The sequence below is a fragment of the Solanum stenotomum genome, chromosome 7, assembly GCF_019186545.1.
Source record: "Solanum stenotomum isolate F172 chromosome 7, ASM1918654v1, whole genome shotgun sequence".
NCBI lineage: Eukaryota > Viridiplantae > Streptophyta > Magnoliopsida > Solanales > Solanaceae > Solanum > Solanum stenotomum.
The window spans coordinates 5,022,347-5,038,400 of record NC_064288.1 but is presented as its reverse complement, the minus strand read 5'-3'; the positions used below and the strand labels follow the sequence as shown (position 1 = coordinate 5,038,400).

Sequence of the window (16,054 nt, the reverse complement as noted above, 5' to 3'; positions counted from 1 at the left end):
GGTTGGAGGGATTTAAAAGTCTCATTTTAATTGAATTTAAGGGTTCAGTTGATAAATGATCAAGTAGAATAATCCAGAATACAAATTCATACAAATATAAAGATACATAACATCATTTCGCCTTATTATAACTTATAATATTTTTTATATAGTTTACAAATATATAAATTGAGACATAGAAAGTAATATACTTGAGTGACTTTTGTGACCTTCATTGATATGAAAAGAGTCCATAATTAAATGATTTATAATAGAGAAATGTTTTGTGACCATCATTTGTGACGTATAATAAGTTTCTTTTAAAGTACAAATAACAAAACGTCTTCCAACCTTATATATAAGGAGTAGTAGTAGTCACAAATTAGTAAACTAGTTCTACTCTGTTCACCGGAACCACAAAAATCCAATCTCATACAATGACGACGAAAGCAGAGCTTGTTTTCATTCCTTCGGCGGGAGCAGGTCACCTTATCTCCGCTGTTGAAATTGCAAAACTCATTCTCAACAGAGATGAGAGGCTCTGTATCTCTATCCTCATTATGAAGTTTCCAATGGATTTCAGTATTCAATCTTATATCGAATCACTCTCATCTATACCCCGTTTGCAGTTTGTTGACATCTCCGTTGACGAAAAAACTATTGGTGGATTCATGTCAAATAAGGAGACCTTCTTCATAAACTTCATTCAGAGTCATAAACCAAAAGTAAAAGATTTTTTGAATAACTCCAGCTTTTCTAGATCTAATTCTCGTCTCGCAGGCTTCGTTCTCGACATGTTCTGCACCCCTATGATAGACGTAGCCCATGAATTTTGTGTTCCTAGTTACATTTTTCTTACCTCAAGTGCTGCTTTCCTTGCCCTATGTTTTCATTTTGAATCTCTAAAAAAGGTACATCATATTGACACCTCCAAATACAAGCATTCCAATGAAGAATTAATAATCCCGGGTTTTAAAAACCCATATCCTGCGAAATTCTTGCCTACCATGGCAACGGATCAAGGGGTCATGTATGCCATGTTCTTCGATTTGGTTACTCGTTTCAAAGAGACGAAGGGTATTATGGTCAACACGTTCACGGAGCTAGAACCTTTACCTCTTCAGTCTCTTTCAGTTCATCGAATTTATCCAGTTGGTCCAGTGTTGAATTTTAAGGAAGAGGGTCATGGTCGAAACAGTCAATCCGAAACAGAAAGCATAATCAAATGGTTAGATGATCAACCAGAGTCCTCTGTAGTGTTTTTGTGCTTCGGAAGTATGGGAAGCTTTGAAATCGAACAGATCAAAGAAATAGCAATTGCACTTGAGTGTAGCGGTCATAGATTCTTATGGTCGTTACGAAGACCACCACCAAAGGGGCAATTCGAGTTGCCAAATAACTATGAAAATGTTGAAGAAGTGCTACCAGAAGGGTTTATTGAAAGGACAAATGGGGTTGGGAAAGTGATTGGATGGGCACCTCAAGTGGCGGTACTATCTCATCGAGCAGTGGGTGGATTTGTATCGCATTGTGGATGGAATTCTGTACTCGAAAGCTTGTATTTTGGGGTACCAATAGCCACTTGGCCTCTTTTTGCTGAACAACAAATGAATGCATTTGCGTTGGTTAAAGAGTTGGGAGTGGGAGTGGAGATTCGAATGGACTATTTCAAGGATTTTGAGGGGAAATATGAGCATGTCGACATTGTGAGTGCCAAGGAAATTGAAAGTGGCATACGACTGTTGATGGCTAATGGCGATGACAATGAAATAAGGAAAAAGGGGAAGGAGATGAAAGAGAAAAGCAATGCAGCTATGAAGGAGGGTGGTTCATCTTATGCATCTCTTGGGCTTCTAATTGAGGATGTCATTAGTAACATTTCTTGATCATTAGCCGGTATATTTGTTAAGAGACTATGTGATCAATAACTAATTAATGATTACCAACTTATGTATTGCACTTTCACAAGATAACCTGCTCTGATGCTAATGATATGTTACTTGTTAAAATGGCAAAAATAGAGAAGACCAAGTGTATGGCTCTAGGCATTAGTGGCTTCATTAGTCATGGCAGGTGGAACAAGAAAATCGTTTATATATATATATATATATATATATATATATATATATATATATTGATTTGAGGTAAGAAGAAAAAATGTTTAAAAAAGAAAAAAAAGGATAAGTAGGAATGATGGTCATTGAGACATGCTACATAAGCGGGCTGAAGATTCTCCTATATATATGTATATCTTATTATATATAATAAGCCACGATGCAACTATCATTGTAACTATCTTGTTAGCTTTCATCCAAAAGCTAACAAGATTTTTAGTTACATATTTATTATTTAGTTAAATAATAAATATGTCATTGTATGAGCTATTTATTACTCATTCCTTTTGAATTTGTTAAATTTTGATCTGACACATAGTTTACGAAAGTAAATTAGATTTTGAGAAAAAACATTAAGTGATACTTGAAGTTGTTCCAGATTTTCAAAAAGACACCTTAACTTTGCGTGCATCCTATTACCCCACAAAACATTCAAAATCACAATAAATACACATTTTTTACACAATATTTCCACTTTGGACAAAAATATTCTTCGAATGTGCAATTTCTTAAAAATAAAAAGTCGGACCCATTATTGATGTATTGAAGGATGCTTTGGTACTTTCCTATGATGGATTCGTTCTGTTTGTTTCTTTTAAATTTATTTTACTATACTAAATAATTCTATAAAATATTATGAATCACGATAATTAATTACTTAAATATTTAAAAGATATAAAAATATATAAAAGATCTGATTGACTCTTCAAATTTTATCGGTGACACAGAAATTGGGACAAATGAAATAATATATATTATTTGAAAAATTCTTAGAGAGTACTATAAATTACAGTAATTAACAACTAAAAATATTTCAAAGTAAAAAAAATTGATTGAATTTCAAAAATTTTTTAGTACTACATAAATTGAGAAAGAAGAAATGACCTCTACTATTTGAAAATGACGTAAAAGTATTACAAATCATACAATAAGAATTAACAATTTTAAATTTTAAAAGACTTTAATGCTTTATACTTATTCTATTTCCACTTTGGACAAAAATATCCTCCCAATATGCATTTTTTTTAAACAAAAAGTGGGACCTATTATTGATGTATTCAAGGATGTTTCGGTAATTTTCCTATGATGAATTCGTTTTGTTTGTTGTTTAATTTTTTAAAAATAATTGTATAAAATATTATAAATCACAATAATTATTTACTTAAATATTCAAAAGATATAAAAATATGTAAAAGTTATAAATCACAATAATTATTTACTTAAATATTCAAAAGATATAAAAATATGTAAAAGATCTTATTAAATCTTCAAATTTTATTAGTGACACATAAATTGGACAAATGAAATAATATATATTATTTGTAAATTACTTAGAAAGTACAATAATTTACAATAATTAACAATATAGTATTTTAAAGACAAAAAAAAATGATTGAATCTCAAAATTTTATTAGTACCACATAAATTGAGAAAGAAGAAATAACTTTTATTATTTTAAAATTGTGTAAAAGATATTACAAATCATACAACAATAATTACCAATTTAGAATGTTAAAAGACATAAAAAAAAAATTTACCATAGTTAACAATAATTGAAAATTTAAACTATTTTAAATTAATATTAAAGTTTGCTTAACTCTTTAATTTTGTCTTTGTCACATAAATTGAAACAAAAAATGATACATATTGGGCCCGTGCTAGCACGGGCTCCAATGTCTAGTATATATTTATATTGATTTGAGGTAAGAAGAAAAAATGTCTTACTCTACCACTACTCAACATTGACTTTAAATGTTGAAGGTTTGCCAATTGGACAAGGACAAACAAGGGTAAAAAGTTTCAGACCATTTATTTTTAAGATCATTGAGTGTAATTTCATGAATTTGATAGATCCAATAAATTGGTTGATACTATAATTTGTCAAAAACTAGTGTTTGTGGTCCCTAAAATCTATTGCCTTCAATTGCTCATCTTTTTTCTCCATTTCTTTTAGTATTTGTTAGTAATTCTCCTCATTTTAATGCAAACATGCAATTACTCAATAATCGAAAAAGGGTCAAATATATCCCTGAACAATTGAAAATGGATCAAATATACCCTCCGTTTGATTTTGGGGTCAAAAATACCCTTACCGTTAGTGTATTGGCTCACTTTTACCCCTCAAAACTAACAGATGCCATGCCACCTTAAAAATCACATAAAACAATATTTTTTTTGCTGACTTGGAAATACACATGGACAAAAAGACCTAACGAGTAAATTATAGTGAAATAGTCATGGATCTGCAAAAGAAATCACTGAAAGCAGAGATGCAAATCCAATCAAAAGTAATCTACAACATCGATGTTGCCATTGTTGTTCTCCTACCCGAAGATGATGTAGATACCATTCATAAAACTCGACGAAACTTATTAAGAAAACGTTAAGCGTTGAAATTTTGACTCAATCGGTTGGCTTCTCATCATCTTGGCAATTTTTAATTTTCTTTTGAAATTGGAGAAGATTGGAAAATATATTGTGAAGAATTGAAACTACAGGAAATTATACAATGAATAAAATTGTGCAAGGATTTTGACTTATGGAGTAATTATCCCCAGCCAATAATATTGAAACCTCTGTTGTTTTATTTTCCCTCATCAAAATTCTGAGGTTTTTTTTCCTTTATCTGCTGCCACAATGAGAATTGAAAACTTGAAATTCAAAAGAATAATGATAAAATTATTGTGTATAAGGGAGATAATTAATTTATCTTAGAGGAATAATAGAATTTTTGAAAGTATAGAAGAAGGAGAAGATAAGAAAGAAATTCAGATGAAAAAAAATGAAGAAAAATTTCTTACAAAGCCACAGGTTCATTCTTTTCTTCAAAGAAAGAAAGAGAAGTGAAAGATAAATTTATTTTTATTTTATATATTTTTTTGTCCATTTGTATTTCCAAGTCAGCAAAAAAATACTATTGTTTTATGTGATTTTTAAGGTGACATGGCATCTGTTAGTTTTGAGGGGTAAAAGTGAGTCAATACACTAACGGTAAGGGTATTTTTGACCCCAAAATCAAACGGAGGGTATAGTTGATCCATTTCCAATTGTTCAGGGGTATTTTTGACCCTTTTCTGTTAAATAATTAATGTTTTCGGTTCTCTAAAAGTCATTGTCTAATTGCATTTACCTTTTGGAAGATACTCCCGTCGTTCATTTTTATATATCATATTTTTAGATTTTATTTGCATTAAGAAACTAAGTAAGATTACAATTCTATCTTTATTTAATATTTTTTTGAAGTCAACTTTTTAATAAATGATAAATATGCTAGATTTCAAAAATTAAAATACATTTGCATGACTATTTAAATTTTTAAGTTTGTGTTTTTAGCCAAATTTTTTCAGTATCAATTCTATACATGTTGTGTAAAATATTTTTTTTTATAAATTATGAAAGCAAACATGACAACATCATAAAATATTCAAATTTCATTACTTCAAATTGATCTAAATATTTTTGTTGAATATGATGTTATTTATAATAAAATTAGACGAGAAATTCCTGACCTTAATATAGTTGCATATATGACTGTCGACATGAATTTTAGTTCTACTTCGACAAAGAAAAACATGACAACATAAGATTTTATAGAGTAGTGCAATGGTGAGAGTAATTAATCAATGTATGAAGTAATTACAATGAACATTAATTACTTATTAATTTTCTTAGATTGGTCAAATATCTATTTTTAAGACTAATTAACTATCAAGAGTATAATAGGAAAAATATTGTAATTTATGCACTGATTTTATGAAATGACAAATATTATGATCAACTATTTATAGTAATGATGACATTTAAAAAGGAACGGACGGAATAGTAAATAACATGTGTATTGATACTCCCTTTATTGCATATTAGTTGACCACCTTACTAAAAATACATGTCCCAAATTACTTGTGCACTAATCAAATTAAGATAAAACCAATTAGTAGAATTTCCCATTTTACCCCTACAATTATTATTTGTAGAAGCATAAATAATTCTTTTTCCAAGAGTTTATATTAATTACTTTGTGTTATATATCCATTGAATGAGTGGATTGTTCATTTAGTTCATACATGAACAATTACATTCATGCATACATAATCCATTTGTCCCTAATTACTTGTCCACTTTTTTTTGGGAAAATGCATAAGTACCCCCCAGCCTATACCCGAAATCCCAGAGACACACCTAACCTTTACTAAGGTCCTATTACCCCCCCGAACATATTTTATATGTAATATCCTACCCCTTTTTGGCCTACGTGGCACTATCAGGTGGGCCCAGCGCATGTTGACATTTTTTTCAAGGATAGTGCCACGTAGGCCAAAAAGGGGTAGAATATTATAGATAAATTAAGTTCGGGGGNAAAGGTTAGGTGTATCTCTGGGATTTCGGGCATAGGTTGGGGGGTACTTATGCATTTTCCCCTTTTTTTTTTAAGTTGTCCCTAATTACTTGTCCATTTTGACAAATCAAGAAAGGGCATATTTCTTTTACCTATTATACCCTAAATTAATTACTTTAAAAAATGTAGAACTTCTTGAATATCTTAAGTTCTTAATTCATCAACTTTATAATTAGTATAGGTAAAATGGTAAACTCACTATGTCAATAATTATTTTCTTAATATGTGTGTCAGTTCAAAAGTGGATAAGTAATTAGGGACAAAGGGGGGGTATTTCCTAGGTTCTATGAGTCATTTTGGATAAGAATGTATCCATTAATTTGGGCATTTAAGATAGTGACTTTTGGAGTGATTTCTCAACATATAAATAGGGTTGTCACTCACCATTGTAATAGACACTTGAAGACATTTGAATAAGATGATCTCTACCTTCTACTCTTCATATCTCTTGTCTATATTGTTTGTAGTATATTGCTTGTGTTTTATAAGACCAACTGAGATTGAGTTTTAGTTTTTATTCCGATCATATTCTGATTAATCTCATTATGAGAATCAAGAAGGGGATATGATAACTACAACAATCAAGAATATTCTATGCTTAAATTAAGTATGTATTTTCTAAAATCTTTTTTATAATTTAGAAATAAGTTTCAATTGATACCCGACAATACAATAGTGTTTGGTCATTAATATTGACTAGGAACCAAGGCATATAATATTACTAGTTGGATATTCTTTGCTCCACAAAATTCCTTAAATGGAAGAAGGTATAAAATTTTGGTAGCATTGAGCTTGTTTAACTGCACACAAAGAATGGAGAGCTCTCGGGTAAGATTGAGAGCATAGTGAATCATATTTTATTCATTTCACATTTTAAAAAATAGAGATAATTGATAAAGTAATGTTTTGATTATGCTAATTTTGAAGGTAAATTTTTTTTTCTTATTACAATTACTTATATTGTTGAAGGTATTAGTTGAGACAAGTGATTATATTTTCTGAATTTTATTTAAATATTTTGAAAGACTCAAATGGTGAGTCATGTTGTACTTCGGTCTATTATATCATTGGTTGAGGGTAAGACGGTGGATTCAAGTCCCATCACACCAAAAGGGTAAGACATCAGGTTAAAGTCCGGATGAACCACAATGAAAAATGTTTGAGACTAAAACGGTAGATTCAAGTTCTATCGCACCAAGAGGGTAAGATGTCAATTTGAGTTCTGATGCACCATGATGATAAGGTATTGGGTTTGAGTCTCATAGAATTATGGCCTAACACACCTTATATGAGTAAAACAATGTGTTTGAGTCTCAATGCATGCACCATAGTGATGACAAAGACAAAAATAATATATTTTTGACGAAAAATCATGAAATTCGTTTCATTGAATTTACTCCATTTTCTGAACAAAATGGATAGCAATACATGATATGTTTGAAATCTTCCTAATTTATTTGGTTCATTCTATGTATGAATGTGGTAGCAGTGAATAATAATTTTGAAAGACGACAAGTGATCGAATGTGATAATTATAAAAGAAAGAACATTATGAGTTCTCTAAATAGTCCTTCAAAATGTGAAGATTTTTTTAATCATCAAAATGGTATTAAAGGTCATTGGACCCGTGGTTGTTGTGCAATCTAATAATTTGATAAGTTAATTTATAGATCCTCCATCAAAAGAAAAAGGAAGATAATGTCATGGTACACTTGACCTTTCAAAGTGATGTTGAGGTGTGTCATGAAAATATGATTAATTTTTAAGGCATGACAATGAACAATGAATTTATAATAAATTTTTGAAGCACATACAAATAATTAATCCATACTTGCTCTTGTTAGCTGACACACCAGCACAAAAGAACAGCAACTCCAGATTGTTGATTATCCAAACCAAAAGAAGGCGGAGACTCTAGTTATTCCATGACGGTAACATTTCTCAAGAGCAAGGTGAGAAAAGCGGCGGGAAGACAAAGAATATGATAAAGGGGTTTGATTTTAGGAAACCCTACATTAGATATACATATACCCATCTAGATAGAAATTGGATTAGGCTTAAGAATGAGTAGAATAGTTTTATTAATTTTATTTTTTTTTTGTTATTTTGGCTCCATTTATTGGTTTGGGATTTCCCTGAGGGGGTGGAAGGTGGTGTGTTTGGATTTTTAAGATTATTAATGAAAGACCAAAAGTTGCATAAAAAAATCAATCTCTTCCTTGAAGATAATGCGACTTGTGACAAGTATTATGAATGCTCGACTATTCTGAAGGTGAATGGATCAAGATGTGATAAAATAATTATGGAATGAATACATGTCACAACTCACCTCTGTGGAAGGTTCGACAAATATAAAGAGATTTTATTTTGACATAAATGATCATTGGTTGTATACCTATGATACAACAAAAGAAAAGCAAGAAACATATCTTACTTGTGTCATATTTTGACCATGGTAATACAGTAATAATATTATTCTTTCCTTAAAGGAGATGTTCATCAGATGGATGATGTCATATGATAGTACACAAAATTAATTGGGAGCTTAAGATAGCTAGTGTATTACTATCAGAAGAATAATATTAGGTCGTAGTAAATCTCAAAAGAAACTTTTTAAGTCTCGGAGAAATTGAAAAAAATTATTATATTGAGACTAGGGGTGTACATGATCGGGTTGGTTCAGGTTTTTCAAATATCAAATCAAATCATTTGTGTAAAACTTTTAAATTTTTAAACCAAACCAAACTAATAAAATTTGGATTTTTTCGGGTTTTTCAACCTCGGGTTGGTTCGGGTTTTTCAAATACCAAACCAAACCATTATGTCGAATTTTTATATTTATAAATCAAACCAAACCAATAAACCTCGGATTTTTTCAGATTTTTGGATTTTTTTCGGTAAAGTTTGCATACAAACATATAATTAACGTGTGCTCCAAATATTTCTTTAGTCCAACCAAAATACAATTATCTAAGGTGTTTCTTAAAAAAAATAACACAAAATATAATATGAGTACCGATCACACTAAAATATTCAATAAAAAATAATAATGAAATCATCATATAAAATAAATATTGCAAAGTCATAATGAAAATGATCATAATTTAAAAGTACTAAATCATGCTAAAATAAGTTTAATAAGTATTAGTTACATTACTAAATATTTAAGGAAAATTAAAATTAGATTATGTATTTTAATTGTCTAAACCAATGTAAAACTAAAGAACAAATATTTAATATTATTGTCATTCTTAGTGTTGAATTGATTTTCTTTTTGCATTAGTATTAATTTGATTTTGATTTAAGTTTTATTATAATTATCAACATCTATGAACTATAATCCTTATTGGACCATTCCGAATTCTAAGTTTTAAACTTGAAATAATGTATTAAAAGATAAAAACTATGAAATAGTATAAGAAATATTTTTAAATTATATCATAGTAAATATTTTTATGTATAAAATAAAATTTTAAAATTACATATATAATGTCGGGTTGGTTTGGTCTTGGGTTATTTTTTTTTAGTTAAAACCAAACCAACCCAAATATAGTCGGATTTTTTTTTCCAATACCAAACCACCAGTCGGGTTTTTTTTTTCCATTTTGACTCGATTTGCGATTTGATTTGATTTTCGGTTCAGTTTTGTAAACCCCTAATTGAGACTATAAATTATGAGAAAATTTAATATCTTCTAATTACTACTATCAAAACGAGTTATAAATATTTATATAAAATGTTACCTGATTTTTCCTCTTGTTTGCTATATACAAACATGAACATGATAATAGAATCACATGCAAATAATTTCTAATTATATTAAAGGGTCAATGAAACAGAAAGAAAGTGGCAACTGAACTAACAAATAGGGGTGTACATAGCCGGGTTGGTTTGGGTTTTTCAAATATCAAATCAAACCATTTATGTCGGATTTTTAAATTTATAAACCAAATCAAACCAATAAAACTTGGGTTTTTCAACCTCGGATTTTTTTGGGTTTTTCCGGTAAAGTATTCATACAAACATATAATTTACTTGTACTTTAAATATTTCTTTTAGTCCTACCAAAATACAACTATCTAAGATGTTTCTTAAAAATATAACACAATATGATATGATTAATGACACTAAAATATCCAACAAAAATAATAATAATGAAATCGTGTAAAACAAATATTGCAAATTAACAAGTCATAATGAAAATGATCATAATTTAAAAGTACTAAATCATGCTAAAATTAAGTTTAATAAGTATTAGTTACATGACTAAATATTAAAGGAAATTAAAATTAGATTATGTATTTTAATTGTCTAAATCAATGTAAAACTAAAGAACAAATATTCAATATTATTGTCATTCTTAGTGTTGAATTGATTTTCTTTTTGCATTAGTATTAATTGGGAAAATGCATCAGTACCCCCCCAGCCTATGCTCGAAATCCCAGAGACACACCTAACCTTTACTAAGGTCCTATTACCCCCCCGAACTTAATTTATCTATAATATTCTACCCCTTTTCGGCCTACGTGGCACTATCCTTGAAAAATATGTCAACATGCGCTGGGCCCACAAGATAGTGACACGTAGGCCAAAAAGGGGTAGAATATTACATATAAAATAAGTTCAGGGGGGTAATAGAACCTTATTAAAGATTAGGTGTGTCTCTGGGATTTCGGGTATAGGCTGGGGGGGTACTTATGCATTTTCCCGTATTAATTTGATTTTGATTTAAGCTTTATTATAAGGGCAAACTACATAAATCCCACTAGTTTAGGTCCTAATTACTAAGATTCCCGATAGTTTCAAATATTACTTCCTCTACCATATTTTCATACTTAGGATACATAAGATTGAATCTGGAGATACATGTATGAGATACATATTTTATTTGTTTGAATTAATAGGTTGTAACCAATTTCCATAATTAGAGGAGTAATTAAGGATATATATGAATAATTAATTCTGAAAATTTAAATTAATCAAATCGCTTATCATAAGGCAGAAATCAAGGAGTGTATCTATAATTAATTAATTTCAATTTATTATTTCAAAATTATCCTTTGAAATAATAAATTCATTATATTATTAGTAATTAACAAAATCATGTATATCTTGGTCATGTTATTTGATTAATTTCATTTAGTACTCTTAAAATAATAAATTCGTTAATTTGATGTATCTATCATCTATATATGATGTATCCAACAAATTAAATACTTAGATACATGAGTATTATACAAGTACATTCATATGTATCATAGAAGTATCTAGTATTAATTTCGTGTATTTGTTATATGTGTCAACTATTAATTTCATGTATCTATTTATATGATCTAGTTTTAATTTCACGTATCTAGTATTAATTTGATGTATCAAGTATCAATTTCATACATTATATTCAAAAACATGTATCTCAAATACATAGCAAGTATATACATGTGATTATGTGGATCTAAATATAAAATGCAACTGAAACACACAAATTTTAGGAACAAATCATGACCGCGAGATACATGTATCATTAAAAGTGAGATATGTGTATCCAACGGTATTAAAAATCGAGATACGTGCTATTAATTTGAATTAAAGGTGAGATACATGTATTCAACAATTTTAAAGAATCGTTCTTAAACTTAGATCTATTTTCGACCTATTTTATGAATGGTCATTCATTAAAATTTGAGAAACAACAAAAGCTAGCAAACAATGTAAAACCTAATTTGTAAAAGTTTATAAAATCAAACTTTAGAGCAATATGAACTCTACAACTCATATATATTTAATAGAAAATACATATACATTTAATAAATAAATAAAATACATAGAATAAGGAGAAGAACGGTAGATATATAGATGAAAGGAAGATACATAAGACATTTGGATACACAAACATCAGACATATGGAAGAATGACATGTGCATATGACATGTAGATACGCCTGGGATCCAAATATGAACCAAAATCGTTTTTGTTAGATATTATGAGGAGGACGAAGGAAGAGAGAAAAAATGGCAGAGGACGTGGGGTTGGGGGAGGGGGGGGGGGGGGGGGNGAAGGAAGAGAGAAAAAATGGCAGAGGACGTGGGGTTGGGGGAGGGGGGGGGGGAAGATATATAGTTGGTGAAGGAGATTGAGGGAGGTTAATTGTTAATGTACCTTCTATTAAGGAGTTTAAATTTTAAGATAATTATTCAATATCATATCTGATTTAACTTTTTAAAATATATGGTATAATTATTAAAAAGTGATATTAAGAGTAATATTTTTAAACTATAGATAATATATGTATATATGGTAGTTAAGTATGTCTAATTATATAGTTTTTCCTTATTATAATTACCAACATCTGTGGACTATAATCTGTATTGGCCCATTCATAATTCTAAGTTTCAAACTTGAAATAATATATTAAAAGATCAAAACTATGAAAAAATATAAGAAATATTTAAAAATTATATCAAAGTAAATATTTTTATGTATAAAATAAAATTTTAAAATTATATATATAATGTCGGGTTGGTTTGGGCTCAGGTTGGCTTTTTTTAGTTAAAACCAAACCAACCCAAATATAGTCAGGTTTTTTTTTTCAAAACCAAACCAAGTCAAACCAAACCACTAGTCAAGTTTTTTTTTCGGGTTGACTCAATTTGCGGTTTGGTTCGATTTTCAATTCGATTTTGTACGCCCCTACTAACAACTAGTACATGGAACAGTGGTAGACTCACAAATGTTCTTAGACTATAAACCTTGTGAAGCTGGTATATATATTGGCCTCCGCATTAGAGGTTTTTGCCCGTTTGGCCATACGATATGGAATCATATCAGATATCATAATATGAAATTATGTGATTGAATTGAAGTTTTTTTTGAACATTCGATATGAAATTTTTTGTTGTATATTTTCTAATAAACTTAAGAATCTCATAAGTTATAAATTATTAAAATAGCCCCAAATGTTTATCCAATCTTATCAAATAAATAAAAATTTATAAAATCGCATAATAAATTATTACAAAACTATGTGTTCTCCACTTAAGTAATTGTTTCAGCTAACTTTAATTGATCAAGCTTTAATTAAAGGGAAAAAGTACAAGTACCCCCTAGATTATGACCGAAATCTCAGAGACACACCTTAATTAAACTAAGGTCCTATTATCCCCCCCTAACCCATTTTTTTGTAATTTTTTACACCTTTTTGGCTTACGTGACATCCAAATATCTCCCATGCGCCTCGATTGCGTGCAGTCACAAAGTGTGCTATGTAATCCAAATGGTGCACAAAAATATTTTTAAAATGAGTTCAAGGGGGTAATAGGACCTTAGTTTAGTTAAGGTGTGTCTCTAAGATTTCGGTCATAGTATAGGGGGATACTTGTGCCTTATCCCTTAATTATATAAAAAAAATTGAACATAAATTGTAGTGTACTAGTCTTTAATATAATCCTCCCAGATAGTACGAACAATCTCCTCACATTGAACTTACATTTCTCGATCATATGACCGAGAAGACGAACCAACATTGTTATTTTGAGTCATTTGTTGGTCAATATCATCCGCAACTATATTTTCATGCTCATAAACCATAAATATTTCATCACTCCTTTGATATTCTCGCAAATAATTATGTAACACTGCACAAGGTATGACATTTTTCACTTGTGTGTCAATATCATAATGGTTCATGCCTTGTATCACTTGTGTGCAATTACACATTTTTAGTGCATTAATTTCATGCTAAAATCAAACATATTGGAAGTAGTTATTATCAAACATACATCACCAATTTTGTCATTTTTCATATTAAATTGCTTTAAACATTTTCATAAGTAGCCAAAAGAGAAGTTTTTTTTTTAATTATGAAAAACCAAAAAAAAAAGTATCACTCCCTCCATTCTTATTTATATTCACCAAATCAATTCCTAATTTATCATTTATATGCACCAAATTTAAAGTAATAAATTTTATGTTGGTGAGAATAATAAATTTTAAAAAGTAACGATGTGATTATAAATTTTATTTTCATATGAAATAAATGGTTAGTAAATATAAATGTGGGTTGTTGTAACAAAATATAAACTTGTGGGTCAATTTTTATATTTGAAAAATCTCAAATGATGATATGGAATTCCCAAATGATGATTTTTGGAGAATATGAGATTCCATCTCATGATATGAAACCATGAGATGAAATCAACATGAATCACATGTCCAAACACTGATTTCATCTCACGATTTCATATCATGATTTGATATCGTATGGTCAAACACCTACTAGTCATGTTTAAGTCCACAAATCTTTTTCTGGTAAAACAGAAATCATTTAATTTTTAAGTTTTATTTATATGAAGTAAGCAGGAAACTACTCCAGACTAGTATATCAAGGAGATAATACAATTTTTAATTGGACACGAATAATATAACTTTTTTTTTAATTTCCACTCGGTGTTTGGAGTTCGTATTAGAGCTCCGACTAAATGTCACTGTAGGACTAAATCTGAATCGCGCACTTTATAACTACACGCAAAATAAAGCAGTCATTTCGACATTAAAAATATGAAATTTGGACAAATGTATATTTGGAAAAGAAGAGTTTAAAATAGTATTTGGAAGTACTAATTTGAAAAACTGCCGACCTAGGGTTTTTTCGATGGCCCCTACATAGGCAGCAATTGCGCAGCTACCATGGCTGCTACAGCCACTGGACAGCCTCCTTTCGAGGCTATCCAATCCGCCCCACCACCACATACGTCACGCTTTTCAATTCCAATACTCTAAATTCTAAACAATCTGCCATAATTAACAGAAAAACAATCGTAAAATCTATCAAAATAATTTATGGAGAACCTACTATCACGTTTTCAATGGAGGAAAGACAAGACTTTATGATCGAAGAGGGATTGCATCAAGCAGTGGTGTTTAAATTATCCCATGATGTGCCAGATTTGAAAGTATTAAGGTCAATTTTACCAAAACATCTTGATACCAAGGGCAATTGTTTAATTGGCTTACTTGCTCCAAGTCAAATTTTGTTGAGGTTTGACCAATATGAAGGTTATGTACTAGTTTTATCTCGCTCAGTTAATTATATTCTCTACAATGGAGAGGAGTATCAATGTAGGATTTTTCCATGGTCCATTGGATATAATCCTAAGGAGGAAATGATGTTAGCTGTGGCTTGGATTTCTTTACCGAACTTATCTTCGGATTTGTTTGCAAAGAAATCTTTGTTGTCTATAGCATCGGCAGTTGGGAAACCAATAGATATAGATAAAGCTACTCAAATCAAGTCAAGATCTAACATGGCTAGGGTCAAGGTTATACTTGATCTAACGGAAAAGCTTCCAAAACGTATAAGGTTGCAGTTTGTGGATGGAAAATCTGGTAAGTTGATCGAGATTTTTTAAGAGACACTACTAAAAAAACAGTGAATACCGACCTAAAAATTTCCGACCTCAAATGGAGGTCGGTAATTTCCGACCTCCGGAGGTTGGTATTTACAAGTAGTCGGTTTTTATGCAAAATAAAGAGGGAAAACAAAATTCCGACCTCCGGAGGTCGGAATTTT

General features: G+C 29.9%; 2 protein-coding genes across 2 annotated transcripts in view; one reads left to right on the top strand and one right to left on the bottom strand.

The window, feature by feature from the left end:
* LOC125870339 (photosystem II reaction center W protein, chloroplastic-like) overlaps positions 1-14,919 on the bottom strand; it is an 841,908-nt gene extending 826,989 nt beyond the window's left edge. The window contains exon 1 of the mRNA XM_049550742.1: positions 14,907-14,919. The gene's annotated coding sequence lies outside the window, so the exon portion shown is untranslated. The remainder of the gene's footprint in view (positions 1-14,906) is intronic.
* On the top strand, positions 350-2,004 carry LOC125870294 (anthocyanidin 3-O-glucosyltransferase 2-like). Its single transcript, XM_049550696.1, has one exon. The coding sequence runs from the start codon at positions 417-419 to the stop codon at positions 1,863-1,865; it is 1,449 nt and encodes a 482-aa protein (XP_049406653.1). The 5' UTR covers positions 350-416; the 3' UTR covers positions 1,866-2,004.
* Positions 14,920-16,054: the final 1,135 nt, after the last annotated feature.

Coding starts and splice junctions, on each gene's coding strand:
- LOC125870294 (XM_049550696.1), top strand. CDS start 417: ATGACGACGAAAGCAGAGCTTGTTTTCATTCCTTCGGCGGGAGCAGGT.